The following is a 14,746-nucleotide window of genomic DNA, read 5'->3' on the forward strand; positions in this document are numbered from 1 at the left end:
AAGAGGACTTAAAAGGTCTCATGCACGGAAATTAATCAATCTGGCTGAAATTGGACATGGTTTACATCTCACTCATGGTCAGACATGACTCATTTTAATAGCCACTATTATATCTCTGAAAATTAAATACAAATATAAAGCTTTTAAAATTGGTTATTTAGGACTAATGGATACCGTATTATCACGGTCATAAAATTGGTAATTACTGCGATTCATACATGCAAGATGCCTCTCAACTCTTCAAATAAAACATGTAAGTATTCCAGAGTATAGAAGAGAACATTTTTTAGGTTATGTTCTAGAGCAGTGATGGCTAACCTGTGACACTCCAGGTGTTGTGAAACTACAAGCCCCAGCATGCTTTGCCAGCTATCAGCTAGTTATCTACTGGCAAAGCATGCTGGAGCTTGTAGTTTCACAACACCTGGAGGGTCACAGGTTAGCCATCACTGTTCTTGAGGAATCACCAATATGTAATGCTGACAATTCAGAATCAAGCAGAAAGAATATGTCAGAAATAGGAGCTGTCCAGCAGAAATTACCATTATATTATGAAACTTTTTTTTTTAAACAAGGGAAATTTATACCATTCTAATTAAAAGGGGCTTTAAACTTTAGATTTCAATTTCACTAAATCCACTGCCTCCTCAATAACAACACTTAGTATATGTAAGTGCTGGGACACTGCTAAATACAGCAAATAAAGGGATTTAGTAAAAATAGATTTTTAAAGTGGAAACCGCAGATGAACTTTTCTTGATTTTCAAAGTGACCAAATGCAATTTTCTGTAATGCTTTACCAAAATCACCAAATAAGCTGCAAGAATCAACCATTTTCCTTAATGGCAGACTTCAAAAAGAGGTAGCTTGCCAAGTGTAAAATGCAATATGAACAGGGAAATCACTAATCGTTTGTTTTGACTGGCTTTCTACAAGCTCTATCCACGAAGACAGAAATGACAAGAATTATCCACATATAAATGATTACCTTCAGATGATACAATGGCTTGTACAGGTTTTGTTGAAATTTTGACTAAATTAATAGCCTTGCCTTTCTAGCTTCGTTTTGTACTAACCAGAAATACATTTATATTAGGCAGAGTTGTCTAGTACAGTTGGTCTGCTGTGCTCTCTCCAGTGGACATGACTCAATACAAACAGCAGCCATGTGTCCATTCCAAGGGAACAAAATATAATAATCACTTCTGCCTTATGAAATAAAAACATGGCTGAGAACTACAGACTGAAACTAAAAAAAAAAACAAAAAACAAAAAAAACACGTGAAAACTTTTTTACACTAATTGTTTTATAAGAACATTAAACTCCCTCAAATTAGTTATGGAATGAAGCAGAATGCCTTGCAGCTTTTGTTTAGTAACAATGTCAATAAATAAAAACATTGAATTGTGGGTACTGTAGCAGAAAATATTGCACAATAACAAAATCCCACCATATTCAGTGTATGTAGTCATTAATAATGTGCTTTCAGCTGCAGAGGTAACACCCTTAACTTGGAGGCATCACATTTTGAAATGGAATAGCTCGGGTTCACAACCATTCTGTAGATCAGTTCTGTGCTACAAGCAAGTTTCTAGGTGGATATATAGCTTGCTTAGTAGGGAAGGCTTGTTGAAAGTCTCCAGATAACATTAAAATGGTGTTTTAAACAGAGCTACTACTTGGTTTTGACTAACTTAAGAAAAAGCTGTTTATTTTGTTTTTTTAAAAAAAGATAAACTCAACAGATGATGCTTCCATTAAAATAAAGAATATGTATGAATGAACCAATATGGAATAGCATGCAGAAACATCTGATATAGCCATGCTAAAGTGTTCACCACAGCATGTCTGCATTAGAAAGAGGAGTATATTTAGAGACTTCAAAGAGCATAACTAAACATATCCAATATTGGCTTACAATTTCCTTTAGCGCCTACATATATTACACAAATCTAGAACTCTTTAAATTAAAGCAAATTAACTTATTTGGGTTCCACCATCACATCTGAAATGGAAGACTAGTTTTGGAATGCAAGGCAAAGGTGCACATCTATACATACACATATGTGCATGTGTGTGTTTATACTTAACACACACTTGTGTCAGTGTGTATATATATCATATGTATATACCCAAATTTAAAGGAATAACAGATCTTGTGGTTAGTCAACAAGACATAAAAGGAGATATGGCTCTGTAAGAGTGCCTAGAATTATAAACCCTGGGCCTGGAACAAAATAAAAAAAAAAATTATATATATATATATATATATATATATATATATATATATATATATATATATATATATATATATCAGGTTTCCATCGCTGGCAAAAGCAAAACAAAACAAACAAAAAATGAAGAAAAGTACAAACTTAGAACATGTTCCAGTACTGCTAGATGAAACAGTTACTAAGGTAGACAGAGCTTGTCACTCTCTCATTCAGGTAGCCAGTTTGGCAGAGCTGGTGCTTTAAGGTTCTAGGTCTGTGATGATGGAAATTCAGAAACAGGCACAGTCCCTTTGATGGAGCAAAGTACTCCTTTAAGGCCGTGTCCCTCACAGGAGGGCACATCGAAAGAAGCTGCTCTTCTTTTGCTGCTCTGGGGTAATTTTCACTCCTTGGTTACTGCCTTGGGAACTGTTACCCTCCTGAAATAAAGAAACAAGCATGTTAAATAGGATGTAGCATGTTAAATGGGATGTCTCAATCTGCAAGAGAAAGTCTAGCTAAGATACATCTGGGCCTGTGTAAACCATAACATTGCAACATTTAAAATGTGTGTAAAGGTTTCCATATATTAATCAGAACTTCAAAAAGCAGGTGCACTTTAATGCCCTGTGCTGTTAGTAATTTTTTCATGCCAGCAAATCAGTGACAAATAATATATTGTCCCTTTACTCATCTGTAATTTAGTGAAATGGTTATTGACACAAAGGAAAAACACGGTCTGAAAAGAAGCTGTGTGTTCTGTAATTAATGTTACGGCAATAGTGCCCTCATTTTATTTATCTGGAATCCCTGTGCGTGCAGGTCCTCTCTGCCCTTTAAAACGTTCCTGTTGTACAAGGCTCTTGTAAAAACAAATGTTTAGGGACAGACCGCAGACAATACCATCAGCTAAATAAGACTCACTAAAAGAAAAATGTTAGCGATATCAACTGCAGCTCTACAATGCATGTAAATTCCTTCCACTATGCTCTCTTGTATGCCACAGTATGGACACATGCACCTGCTGCTTCATGATATTGCTATGCGAGATTATTAGAACACAGCACAACAGCATAAAAAGCACTTTTGCAGCATGATAGGTACCCATGATGTAGTAACTAGAAAAGGGAGGTGGTGGTAATTTCAGAGTCACCTATACAGAAGAATGCCTCTGAATTATCATGGGGTTTTCCCCAACAGGTCTCCTTGATGAAATGGCAGAGGTGAATAATCTGGCACTGGCAAAGCATGAAAATCATACAAGTTTCCTTTAATGCAAATTATAAAAATCAACCCTTTCTGCTGGACAATGCCTTTGGATTGTGGGTCGTTGCATCAGAGGTTTATTGCTACCATTGTTGATTGCTCATATAAAGTGCAAAACAAATTACTGCTGAAACCTTCTCAACCAAGCTATATCACAAAAACATATCAGCACACAACAACCTAAGGACTCCATGGGATTGGTCAGGGGTACAAAAAAGGATTTATTTTATCATCTTTATAATCCCTATCAAACAGTGCATAAATAGATCAGTTTAAAACAACATTCAAGGCAAAATTGTATGACTGTCCCCATTTAAACCATGGAATAATTGACATGACAGCATACTATTGATGATTACATTTAGTTTTAGGGGCACCATTCCATTCAGGAACCCAAAGTAATATTCTCAACCCATTCTCAGATAATCTGAGTAAAGTACTTCTTAAAGAACCACTAAATCCAAAACAATATTATATTCACAATTTTATATGCACAGAAACAAGATTCTGCCAAGATGTAGGAATTGTTTATACATATTTGTGAAGAATATTAATAGCGCTTTTATAAAAGGAAACTGATATTTCAGGTTTCAAAACAGAACTTTACTTACCATTTTCTTGTCCATTTTCGCTTTGATGTCTCGTGCCAAAGTAAAAAATGCCTGTGAAATAAACCACAGTGTTGTAGTTGTTAGCATATAGTCAATTATTCATTCACTGGAATATCCCCCCCACTAAATAGAAGAGGGATATAACATTAGTTCTTACAGTTGACATAAAAACTGAAAAACATAACCATTCTAAAACACAAAAAACAGTTAACTCTTTCACTGCAAAGGGTAAAAAAATATATCCTTGCAGCACTTCTTTTAGGGGGGCTAATAATATTCTGTTTTTTGTCTAGGTCTTTAAACTTCTGTTTTGTTAGTAATAATATTCTCTGATTGGATACCTGGCGGTCACATGTACGCCTAACATATTGGTATTCTCGCTCCACTGGGCTATACATACTGACACAATAGCTTTTTGTTTCAATTCATCCGAATGGACATTTTAACATCAAATGACCGCATCTTCTGCATCCGCATGATTGGTTACATTCGAGTCACATGACCGCATTTTCTTGTGTATAAACAATGCTGAACATGAATGTGATTACTTGCCTGTGATGAAACAGCCCATAACAGCTGAGAAACCTTGTCAGGTGACTTCTTATTGGGTTCAAATTCATCACAGACCTGGGGTTTGTCTATATGCTAATGCTTATGGTGATTATCAACCTAAGGACCTCCATCTCCTCTAAATCTCCTAAAGGACCAGACAGCACATGAAGGATCAGTAACTTTTACATCTTCTTTAGACTGTTGCTGTGCATTGCTCCCTTACTCCGGAAGGGTTCTATAAAACACAGCTTATGTCTCTAACGGACTGATATTGCTCCGTATCCCATAGGTCTGATTTATCCTGCTCTCACCTTTGGAGATATTGTATGAGTAATTTTCATTTAACAAATAAGCTACACCGGATGAACTTTATACCACCATATGTATTTGTCTGATGTTTTAAGCATTGTTATCAGTATTTTGAGCGTTTTCCAATATTCAATTTTCATCTTGTTTTGCTATATCATTATTTTAATTAAAACAACTCGTATTTAACTTTATCTGGTTCCAGCACGCCACCATTTTTTGTGTACTTGTCTTATTACTGTTTGTTCCTACGGGATGATGATGATGATGAATGATGATTACTTAGAGTAAGCATTATGTACAGCTCAATGGAGAAGCTAGGACTTTCCCACTGATCACACAATATCCTGCAATGTACTTCCTACACACTAAGATACTGGGGAGACGTGGCTTTGTATTAATTAGACAATGTTTCCTCTATATTTTGCATTAGAGTAGAGTATACAAAGCAAAACAAATAAAGTCTCAATTTATTTTAACCTCGTTAGAATCCCTATCTTACAGTGCGTAAATAGATCAATTTAGCAGAATATTCAAGGCAAAAATTTTATGACGTCCCAATTTAAACCTTCCAATAAGTGTTGTTTTTTTTGTTGTTTTGTTTTTTAAAGTAAATAAGGGTCACAACTGACATTACAGCATACTATTCATGATTATGTTTAGTTTTGACTGCCCCATTTCATTAAAGAAATCAAAGTAATATTCCCTACCCATTCTCATATCATCTGAGTGAAGCACCACTAAATCCAAACCACAATAATTATATACACAAACTTTTATACATAGAAACATGCTGCAAAGTAAGTGCATCAGAAAGTCTTGCTACTTAAATATAAAAGGCTTCGTAAGAGGTTAAACGGTTTTCTCCACCTGTCAGCTTCATAGTTTCCACTTTGCAACGGAAAACACGAGCATGTTTCCTGCACTTTGAAAGTATTTGTAAAGCAATGTTTTGTTTTGTTTTTTTAATATTAAAGTAAAGGGACATCATCGTGGAAACATATGCTTTAGGTTCTTGCTTTGTTTTGTTAACTATAGGAAACCATCCACTATCAACTTTCCAACAAATATATTTCAAGTGAACATCTCTCCTTTTGCAATTTGGAGTCACTGTATTTCTAAAAAGAGCAACTATACTTTACCTTCGTAGCAAGGTTTAAACCTTTTATGGCTAGTGTTGGTTGGGGGAGTTTATTGTGGGCTTGATTGAAGAACACTGATCACATGTGTCTGTTAACCAGATATATTCAGAGTAGAATGGCTGCATAGTTAGTGTGTATAGCTCTAAGTGTATAGATACAAGTGTAAAACAAAAAAAATGTAAACAGCATAATTCGGAGTTATACCGGAGGAAACAGGAGAAGAACATTCTGCCTATTAACTCAGCTACACAAGGACTACAGTCAGTATTCACTTGAAACTCCATATTCTACCTCTGATGTCTTCAACTCACCCTGGCTATAAGCTCCATGCAGCATGAGGACTGTTTTGGACTCTGATCTTATTTTCTTCTCATCTCATGAAAGTTTACTTGATCTTTGTTTGTTTTCACTGCAAAATCCACTGTTTAAAATCAGCCTGCTGTACTACTTGCTCAACCACTCCCTAACATGCTACAGTTATTTCAGCCCCCTATCTTTTCACTGTGCTCTCAGTTCTACCTAATGCTTTGTCTGCCATCACAAGTAGGAAGAATTGATACGGATTTTGAACCACTCTCATGACTCTGCAAAAACTCAGCTACTCCATCACTTGTTCTTTATTACTCTCCATTCAACACTTCCACACATTCCCCCACATGACTCCCACCTCATTACTCTATACTATCCAGACATCCATGGATAAACTACATTTGCTGCAGCCTGGACACTGCAATTAGGTAATTCCTTAATCCCCTCATTTTTGCTATTTGACTCATAAATCCCAATGCTTGCCAAAATATTTTTCTCTCTTTTCATGGCATTATCTTTATGACTATATCATCCCTCACCCATCCTACAACACACACCTCTGTCCACATTGCCCCTTCATTACTTCACTCACCTCTAGTGAACACTCATGAACTGTTTTCCTATTTAAATTTAATCACTTTAACAGCCACACCCTGCCACCAGAAACTAAAAAAAACACATCTTACAATCATCTTACCTACCTTTCTTCATCCCTGCTTCTATTAGCTGGTGATATATCAACTAATCCAGGTCCCCCTCAATTCTCCCACATGCATATATCTGAACACTACAGAAATCCAGCAAACCTTAAACGCATCACCTGTCTTCCCTCTCTTCCAAAGCCCTTTAAATATGCCCTTTGGAATACACGTTCTGTTTGTAACAAACTTGCCTCCATTCATGATCTCTTCCTCTCAAACAACCTCAACCTTCTAGCAATAACAGAAACATGGCTCATGCAATCAAACACTGCCTCACCTGCGGCCCTTTCACATGGTGGTCTCCATTTTACCCACATCCCCAGACCGGGAGGCAGACAAGGAGGGGGGGGTTGGACTACTTCTCTTCCCACAGTGCAAGTTCACATTTCTCCCAAATGTCCCCATCATCACGTTCACATCTTTTAGAGTACATGCTGTTAGGATTTTTAACCCATTCTCTATGCGTGTTGCTGCCATCTATCGCCCCCCTGGTCCACACCAACAATTTCTTGAACACTTCTCTGCATGGCTCCCTCACTTCTCATCTACTGATATCCCCACCATCATCATGGGTGATTTCAACATCCCTATTTCTAATCCACGTTCCAATGCTGCTTCCCATCTACTCTCTCTAACCTCCTCACTTGACCTCTCCCAGTGGATTGAATCCACTACTCATCAGGATGGCCACTGTCTTGATCTTGTTTTCTCTAGACTATGCTCAGTTTCTCATTTCCTTAGCACGCCTTTCCCCCTCTCGGATCATCACCTTATTAGCTACTCACTCACCCCCAGTTCTTTACTCTCTTTAGTGTCAAACTCTTCCAAGCCTCCTCACAATCGCAGGAATTTCAACTCTATTGATTTTCAACAGTTTTCCACCTCCTCTCCCCAATTTCTACATTCTCCTCCCCTGATCGGGCAGTACCATATTTTCATCAAACCCTAGCAACTGCCCTGGATCAAGTGGCTCCAGCGACACTAAATACTGCGCGTAGAATTCGTTGCCAACCGTGGCACACTACAGTAACACAAACTCTACAAAAACTCTCTCGTAAAGCAGAACGTCACTGGCGTAAATCTTGTGCCTCTAATGATTTCATCACATATACTGATATCTACCACTCCTATAGAAATGCTCTAGACACTGCAAAACAAGCATACTTCCAATCTCTCATCTATGCTCAGGCTTCTAACCCCAAACGCCTCTTTAAAACACATTTAACTCTTTTCTGACTCCTCCTGCCCCAAATCCTCCAACCAACATCAGTGCACAGGATATTACTTCCTATTTCAAGGACAAAATTGATAAGATCAGGCTTGAAATGGTATCATCTCCCTTAACAAGCAATCGGCTCACTTCCTTTGTATCACCCTCTGACACTCTCTCTTCATTTGATCCCACAAATGAAGAAGAAGTTCCTACTCTACCTCCTGTCCTCTTGATCCCATTCCCTCCCAAATTGGTATGTCCCTGTCTCCTGTGCTCATTCCCCCTTTAACTAAAATCTGTAATCTCTCTCTTTCTACTGGTGTTTTTCCATCACTATTCAAGCATGCAGTGATTACTCCCATTTTAGAAAAAAAAAACAGAATTCTGACCCTAACTCTCTCGTAAATTACCGCCCCATCTCCCAGCTCCCATGCCCCTCCAAGCTTCTCTAGAGAATTGCCTACACTCGCCTCACACACTTTCTTACAGCAAACAAGCTGTTGGATCCTCTTCAGTCAGGCTTTCGCTCTCAACACTCCACAGAGACTGCGCTGACCAAGGTTGTCAATGATTTGATCACAGCAAAAAAATAATAACCATTACGCTCTTCTAATTCTCCTGGATCTCTCTGCTGCATTTGACACTGCTGACCACTCTCTCCTCATACAAACGCTACAATCCCTAGGTCTTGAAGGCACAGTCCTATCCTGGTTCTCATCCTACCTATCTAATCGCTCATTCAGTGTTAATTTCTTTGGATCCACCTCTGCTCCACTTCCTTTAACAGTTGGAGTACCACAAGGCTCAGTCCTAGGTCCTCTGCTATTCTCTATCTACACCACTTCTCTTGGAAAACTAATAAGCTCCTTCAGTTTTCAGTATCATCTCTATGCGGATGATACATTTATCTATCCTCTCCTGATCTTTCACCATCTGTGTTGTCTCGCGTTACTGACGGTCTTTCTGCCATTTCATCTTGGATGTCTTCTCGCCAACTCAAACTCAATCTTTCAATAACTGAATTAATAATATTCCCACCCAAAAACAGAAGCTTCCTGCCTGACATTTCTATATCTGTTGATAACATGACCATGAATCCCACCCCACAAGCTCGTTGCCTAGGTGTAATCCTTGATTCACAACTGTCGTTTATTCCCCACATCAACTCTATATCTAAATCATGTTACATACACCTAAAGAACATTTCCAGAATACGCACATATCTGACACAAGACACTGCAAAAACATTAATTCATGTACTCACCATCTCCCGCATCGGCTATTGCAATTCCCTCCTTACTGATCTTCCCAAAGTCAGACTTGAACCCCTACAATCTATTTTGATTTTCCTTACTAACCGTTATTCCTCTGCTGAGCCACTCTGTCAGTCTCTACATTGGCTGCCTGTATTTCAACGAATCCAATATAAAATTCTTCTACTAACATACAAGGCCATCAACAAAATTGCACCGACATACATTTCCTCACTGGTCTCGAAATATCTCCCTACTCGACACCTCCGTTCTGCACAAGATCTACGTCTCTAGTCCACTCATCACATCATCCCATTTTCGGTTACAGGATTTTTTCCGGCCTGCACCCACTTTGTGGAATTCCCTCCCACGCACAATAAGACTTTCCTCTAGTCTTCAAACCTTCAAGCGTTCACTGAAAACCCACCTCTTCAGACAAGGTTATGATATTCCTCCACTATCATCTTAATTTCCCTAGATTACCCTATTACCATCCTCTACACTGCTAACGCAAGACAACAACTCTCTACCAACATTGCAACACACACAGCCCACTCAATACTTTTACCTTTGCGTTCTAGCTGGTCCATTGTGCAATATGATGTAGCACATGCCCTTGTGTGTCTAACTCCCATTGTCCTATAGATTGTAAGCTTGCATCAGGGTTCTCTTACCTCTCTGTCTGTATGTATGTATTACCCAGTATTGTCTTATCAATGTTTGTTTCCAATTGTAAAGAGCTACGGAATTTGCTGGCGCTATATAAATAAATGTTGATGATTATGGTAGCAAATATTAATAAACAGGCTATTCAGTTTTTACCATTATATGTGTGGAAGCCAAATAATCGAATAAAGTAGGGTAAATTGATTAATATTGTTTTACCGTGCGATTGTGATTAGTACGCTACGGTTAAATAACTCAATCGCACAGGAAAACACACACTTACATTTGTAAATAGTACACATTTAATAAAGTTACAACTTACATTAATTTGCAAAACTTAAACGTTATTTATGCAAAGATAAAATTTACATTACAGATATTTATGGTTCAGGTCCTAAGAAATGTATAGTGTTTAGTCTTATAGCATTCCTCATTTCACCAGTAAAAATACGGTGTTAAGAGAGTAGCGATCACACCTAGAGATCGCTAGCTATGAATAAAATAAGATTGACACTCTATAATACTATAGGCAGCACATGTTTATATGTTGGTTTAAACTATATTAGGTCAGTTCCCTCAGGCAAGACGTGCTCAGCTGTTGGAGTAAGGTGCCCCACCTTATCAGAGTAATCCTTTGATTTGACCTATGATCTGCATTGTACTGGACTGACTTGACCCCTGGACCAATGAAGAAAGACCCAAGTTTATCTTTGTGAACATTGTGACATCATCACTGGTTATGTTAATTCAAACTGTATATAAGCAAGCTCCTGGGCCAGGATTAGATCTTTGACTGCAGACTACATGAGAATCTGGAACTGGGCCCAGGAGGCGCTTGCGTAATATATTCAGATATACTTTCCTGTATACTGTTATACCTTTTATGCATAATCATGGTTTGCTGTTGTCCTGCTATCTTTTGTTATTAAATCTCTTTTTGCGCTGGAACTACATTAATCGAGTCAGACAATATTTATTGGTAGCGACAATACGAACATTACATATGATAGAGATTGTTTTTTAATTTTAATTTTTTTTTTTTTAAAAAAAGTACAACTTTCCTTAATTTCCGCCATACAAATTCAATTGTATTAGGCACCAAAAAAATAAATAAAAAAAAATTGGGATTTTTATATTTACGTAAATTCCGTTTCTCTTAATCCGTTGGGGGACACCGGGACCTTGGGGTATAGGGTAGAGCAGGCGAATGCTGGCACTTTAACTTTTAGTTAACTAAAACTCTGGCTCTACCCCCTCTATACCCCACCTCCTGCTAGAGGCCAGTCTATGTTTAACCAAGCCCGCAGAAAGGGAGATAGAGAGAACCAAAGAAAAGAGAATAAACTTAACACATAACATTCTCTTAACAATCAAACATGTCAAACAGAAGCAAAAACCAGAGCGTTAAGGGTGGGCGCCCGGTGTCCAATGGATTAAGAGAAACGGATTTTACGTAAGTATAAAAATCCCATTTTCTCTGACATCCTTGGGGGACACCGGGACCTTGGGGACATCCCAAAGCTGTATCACGGGAGGGAACGCTCAGAAGAAACGTCCCGAAGCACCTTTCTCCCGAAACTTGCATCCCTAGAGGCAAACACATTAAATCTGTAAAACTTTGTGAAAGTGTGTACAGAAGACCACGTGGCCGCTTTACACAACTGTTCACTGGAGGCACCATGGCGTGCCGCCCAGGAAGCACTTACAGATCTTGTAGAATGCGCCCGCAGATTAGCAGGGACAGGCTCCCCAGCCCCGTTGTAAGCCTGGCGGATAACAGCCGTAATCCACCTAGCAATGGTCACCTTAGAAGCTGGCCAGCCTCTTTTGTGAGCATCGTAAAGAATAAAAAGATCCTCAGTTTTACGAAACTTCTGCGATCTTTTGACATAAATTCTCAAGGCACGAACCACATCAAGATAACGAATATAGTCAATATAGTCATCTTGATCAGAAGACGAGGAATCAGTTAGAGCCGGGATGACAATATCCTGATTCAGATGAAACTTAGAAACAACCTTTGGAAGGAAAGATGGCTTAGTTCGAAGAACTGCCCTATCCTCATGAAAAACTAGCAGAGGAGACTTACAAGACAAAGCTGCAAGCTCTGAAACTCTGCGTGCCGTTGAATTGGTTAAAAGAAAAAACGTTTTCAAAGTAAGAAATTTGAAATCTACTGAATTCAAAGGCTCAAATGGAGGATGCTGTAAAGCCCTCAACACCAAATTCAAATCCCATGGTGAAACCAGAGGAATATAAGGAGGCTGAACATGAAGAACACCCTGAATGAAAGTCTGCACATCAGGTATGACAGCAAGTTTTCTCTGAAAGAGCTGACACCTGACCCTTAAGAGAACTAAGACGCAAACCTGCATCCAAGCCGTCCTGCAGGAACCTCAGTAACCTGGCCAGACGAAAATAAGATGTAGGATACTACCCCTTCTTTTCGCACCAACCAATATATGTCCTCCAAACCCGATGATATATTTTGGCTGAAGCCGGCTTTCGAGCACGAAGCATGGTCTGAACCACCCGTCTCGAAAAACCCTTAGCTCTTAAGATCCTGGCTTCAACAACCACGCCGTTAAAGCCAGACGATGCAAACCCTGATGACAAAAGGGATCCTGAGTAAGAAGATCTGGGCGAATTGGCAACCGCCACGACCGACCTCCTGCCATGAAGAGCACGTTGGTGTACCAAGCTCTGCGCGGCCAATCCGACGCTACCAGAAGCACTGGAACACCCTCTCTCTTCACCTTTTGCAGTACTCGAGGAAGCATCGCTATCGGAGGAAAAAGGTACACTAAGCGGTACTTCCAAGGAACCAACATAGCGCCTACCGCGACTGCCCCGGGATCTCTTGCACGGGAACAGTAGTGGAGAACTTTGTGATTCAACCGAGATGCCATCATGTCGACATCCAGTTGACCCCATTTCATCACCAACAACTGTTGAAACACCTCCGGATGGAGAGACCATTCCCCTGGGTGTAGAGTCTGCCAACTTAGAAAGTCTGCCTCCCAATTTTCTATTCCGGGAATGAACACGGCCATGATTGCCGAAACGTGAGCTTCTGCCCACAGAAATATCCTGTGAGTCTCCCTCGTGGCCAGAGGACTCCTGGTGCCTCCCTGATGATTTAGATATGCCACTGTTGTGAAATTGTCTGATTGGATCTTTACTGGCTTTACCTGCACCTTTTAGAGCGTGAAACACTGCGCGCAGTTCCAAGACATTGATTGGAAGCTTGGACTCCTTCTGAGTCCAAAGCCCCTGAAACTGAGCCTGAAGACATACAGCCCCCCCCCCACCCCGAAGGCTGGCGTCTGTTGTAATTAGAATCCAATCCCAAATGGAGAACATAGACCCCTGGAGAGATTCTGCCTGTGTAACCACCAGATCAGCGACTGGCGCGTCTGTGGAGATAGGCGAAACACCTGACTCACCAGATTTCGATAATATTTGTTCTATTGGGACAGAAGGTCCAACTGAAACTGCCGCGCATGAAACTGAGCAAACTGGATCGCCTCGAATGACGATACCATCTTGCCCAGAAGCCTCATCGCAAAATGAATGGAGGGTCTCCTTGCCATCAACAGGGATTTCACCATCCCCTGTAAGGCTAAAACCTTGTCCTGAGGAAAAAATACCCGCCTCCGACGGGTATCGAATAGAAGACCCAGAAATACCATCTGCTGTGATGGGATCAACTTGGATTTCTTGAAGTTGATAATCCAACCGTGCAACTCTAGGGTATGGATTGCTATCTGAATGTGTAACAGAAGCTTCTGCGAAGAGTCTGCCTTTAGAAGCAGATCATCCAGGTAGGGGATGATTGTAATCCCCTTGGCTCTTAGCAAAGCAGCCATCACCGCCATGATCTTGGTAAAGACTCGTGGAGCCGTGGCGAGACCGAATGGAAGAGCCTGAAACTGGAAGTGCTCTGACTGAACCGCAAACCTCAGCAGGGACTGATGACCCCTCCAAAAGGGCACATGGAGATATGCATCCTTGATGTCTAGGGCCACCATAAATTCTCCCTGTTCCATGCCGAGAATTACAGAGCGTAAAGATTCCATCTTGAAGCTGGGCACTCTTATCTGAGTGTTCAAAGCCTTTAGATTGAGAATCGGTCTGAAGGAGCCGTCGGGTTTTGTCACAAGAAAAAGACTGGAATAAAACCCCAAACCTTTTTGAGAATGAGGAACCGGAATAACCACTCCGGCCGACAGAAGGAATTGAATCGCTTCTGTTAAAGCCAACCGTTTCCTTGGACACGATGAAAGCCCCGTGGTGAAAAACCGTCTGGGAGGGAGACCGAGCAGATTGATCCTGTAACCCTGACTCACCACACCCCGAATCCAGACATCGGTGGTGGAATGACACCACCGATCCCTGAACCGCAGAAGACGGGCTCTCACCACTGACGACAATGGAGGAGCAAAATCCCCGTCATGCAGACTGTTTGTCTGCTGGCCTAGCAGCTGGACGACGCGCCGACCAGGCCCGACAT

At 40.2% G+C, this 14,746-nt stretch overlaps 1 protein-coding gene across 1 annotated transcript in view; it reads right to left on the reverse strand.

Annotated features, from left to right (window-relative positions):
- Positions 1–2,298: 2,298 nt before the first annotated feature.
- RAB8A (RAB8A, member RAS oncogene family) overlaps positions 2,299–14,746 on the reverse strand; it is a 50,128-nt gene continuing 37,680 nt past the window's right edge. Inside the window, exons 7-8 of the mRNA XM_075205098.1 lie at positions 4,092–4,142; positions 2,299–2,654 (exon numbers count right to left, since the gene is read on the reverse strand). Of these exons, the coding sequence (XP_075061199.1) occupies positions 2,562–2,654; positions 4,092–4,142 (144 nt within the window). The 3' untranslated portion in view covers positions 2,299–2,561. The remainder of the gene's footprint in view (positions 2,655–4,091; positions 4,143–14,746) is intronic.

Source organism: Mixophyes fleayi, chromosome 1 (genome assembly GCF_038048845.1).
Source record: "Mixophyes fleayi isolate aMixFle1 chromosome 1, aMixFle1.hap1, whole genome shotgun sequence".
Lineage (NCBI taxonomy): Eukaryota > Metazoa > Chordata > Amphibia > Anura > Limnodynastidae > Mixophyes > Mixophyes fleayi.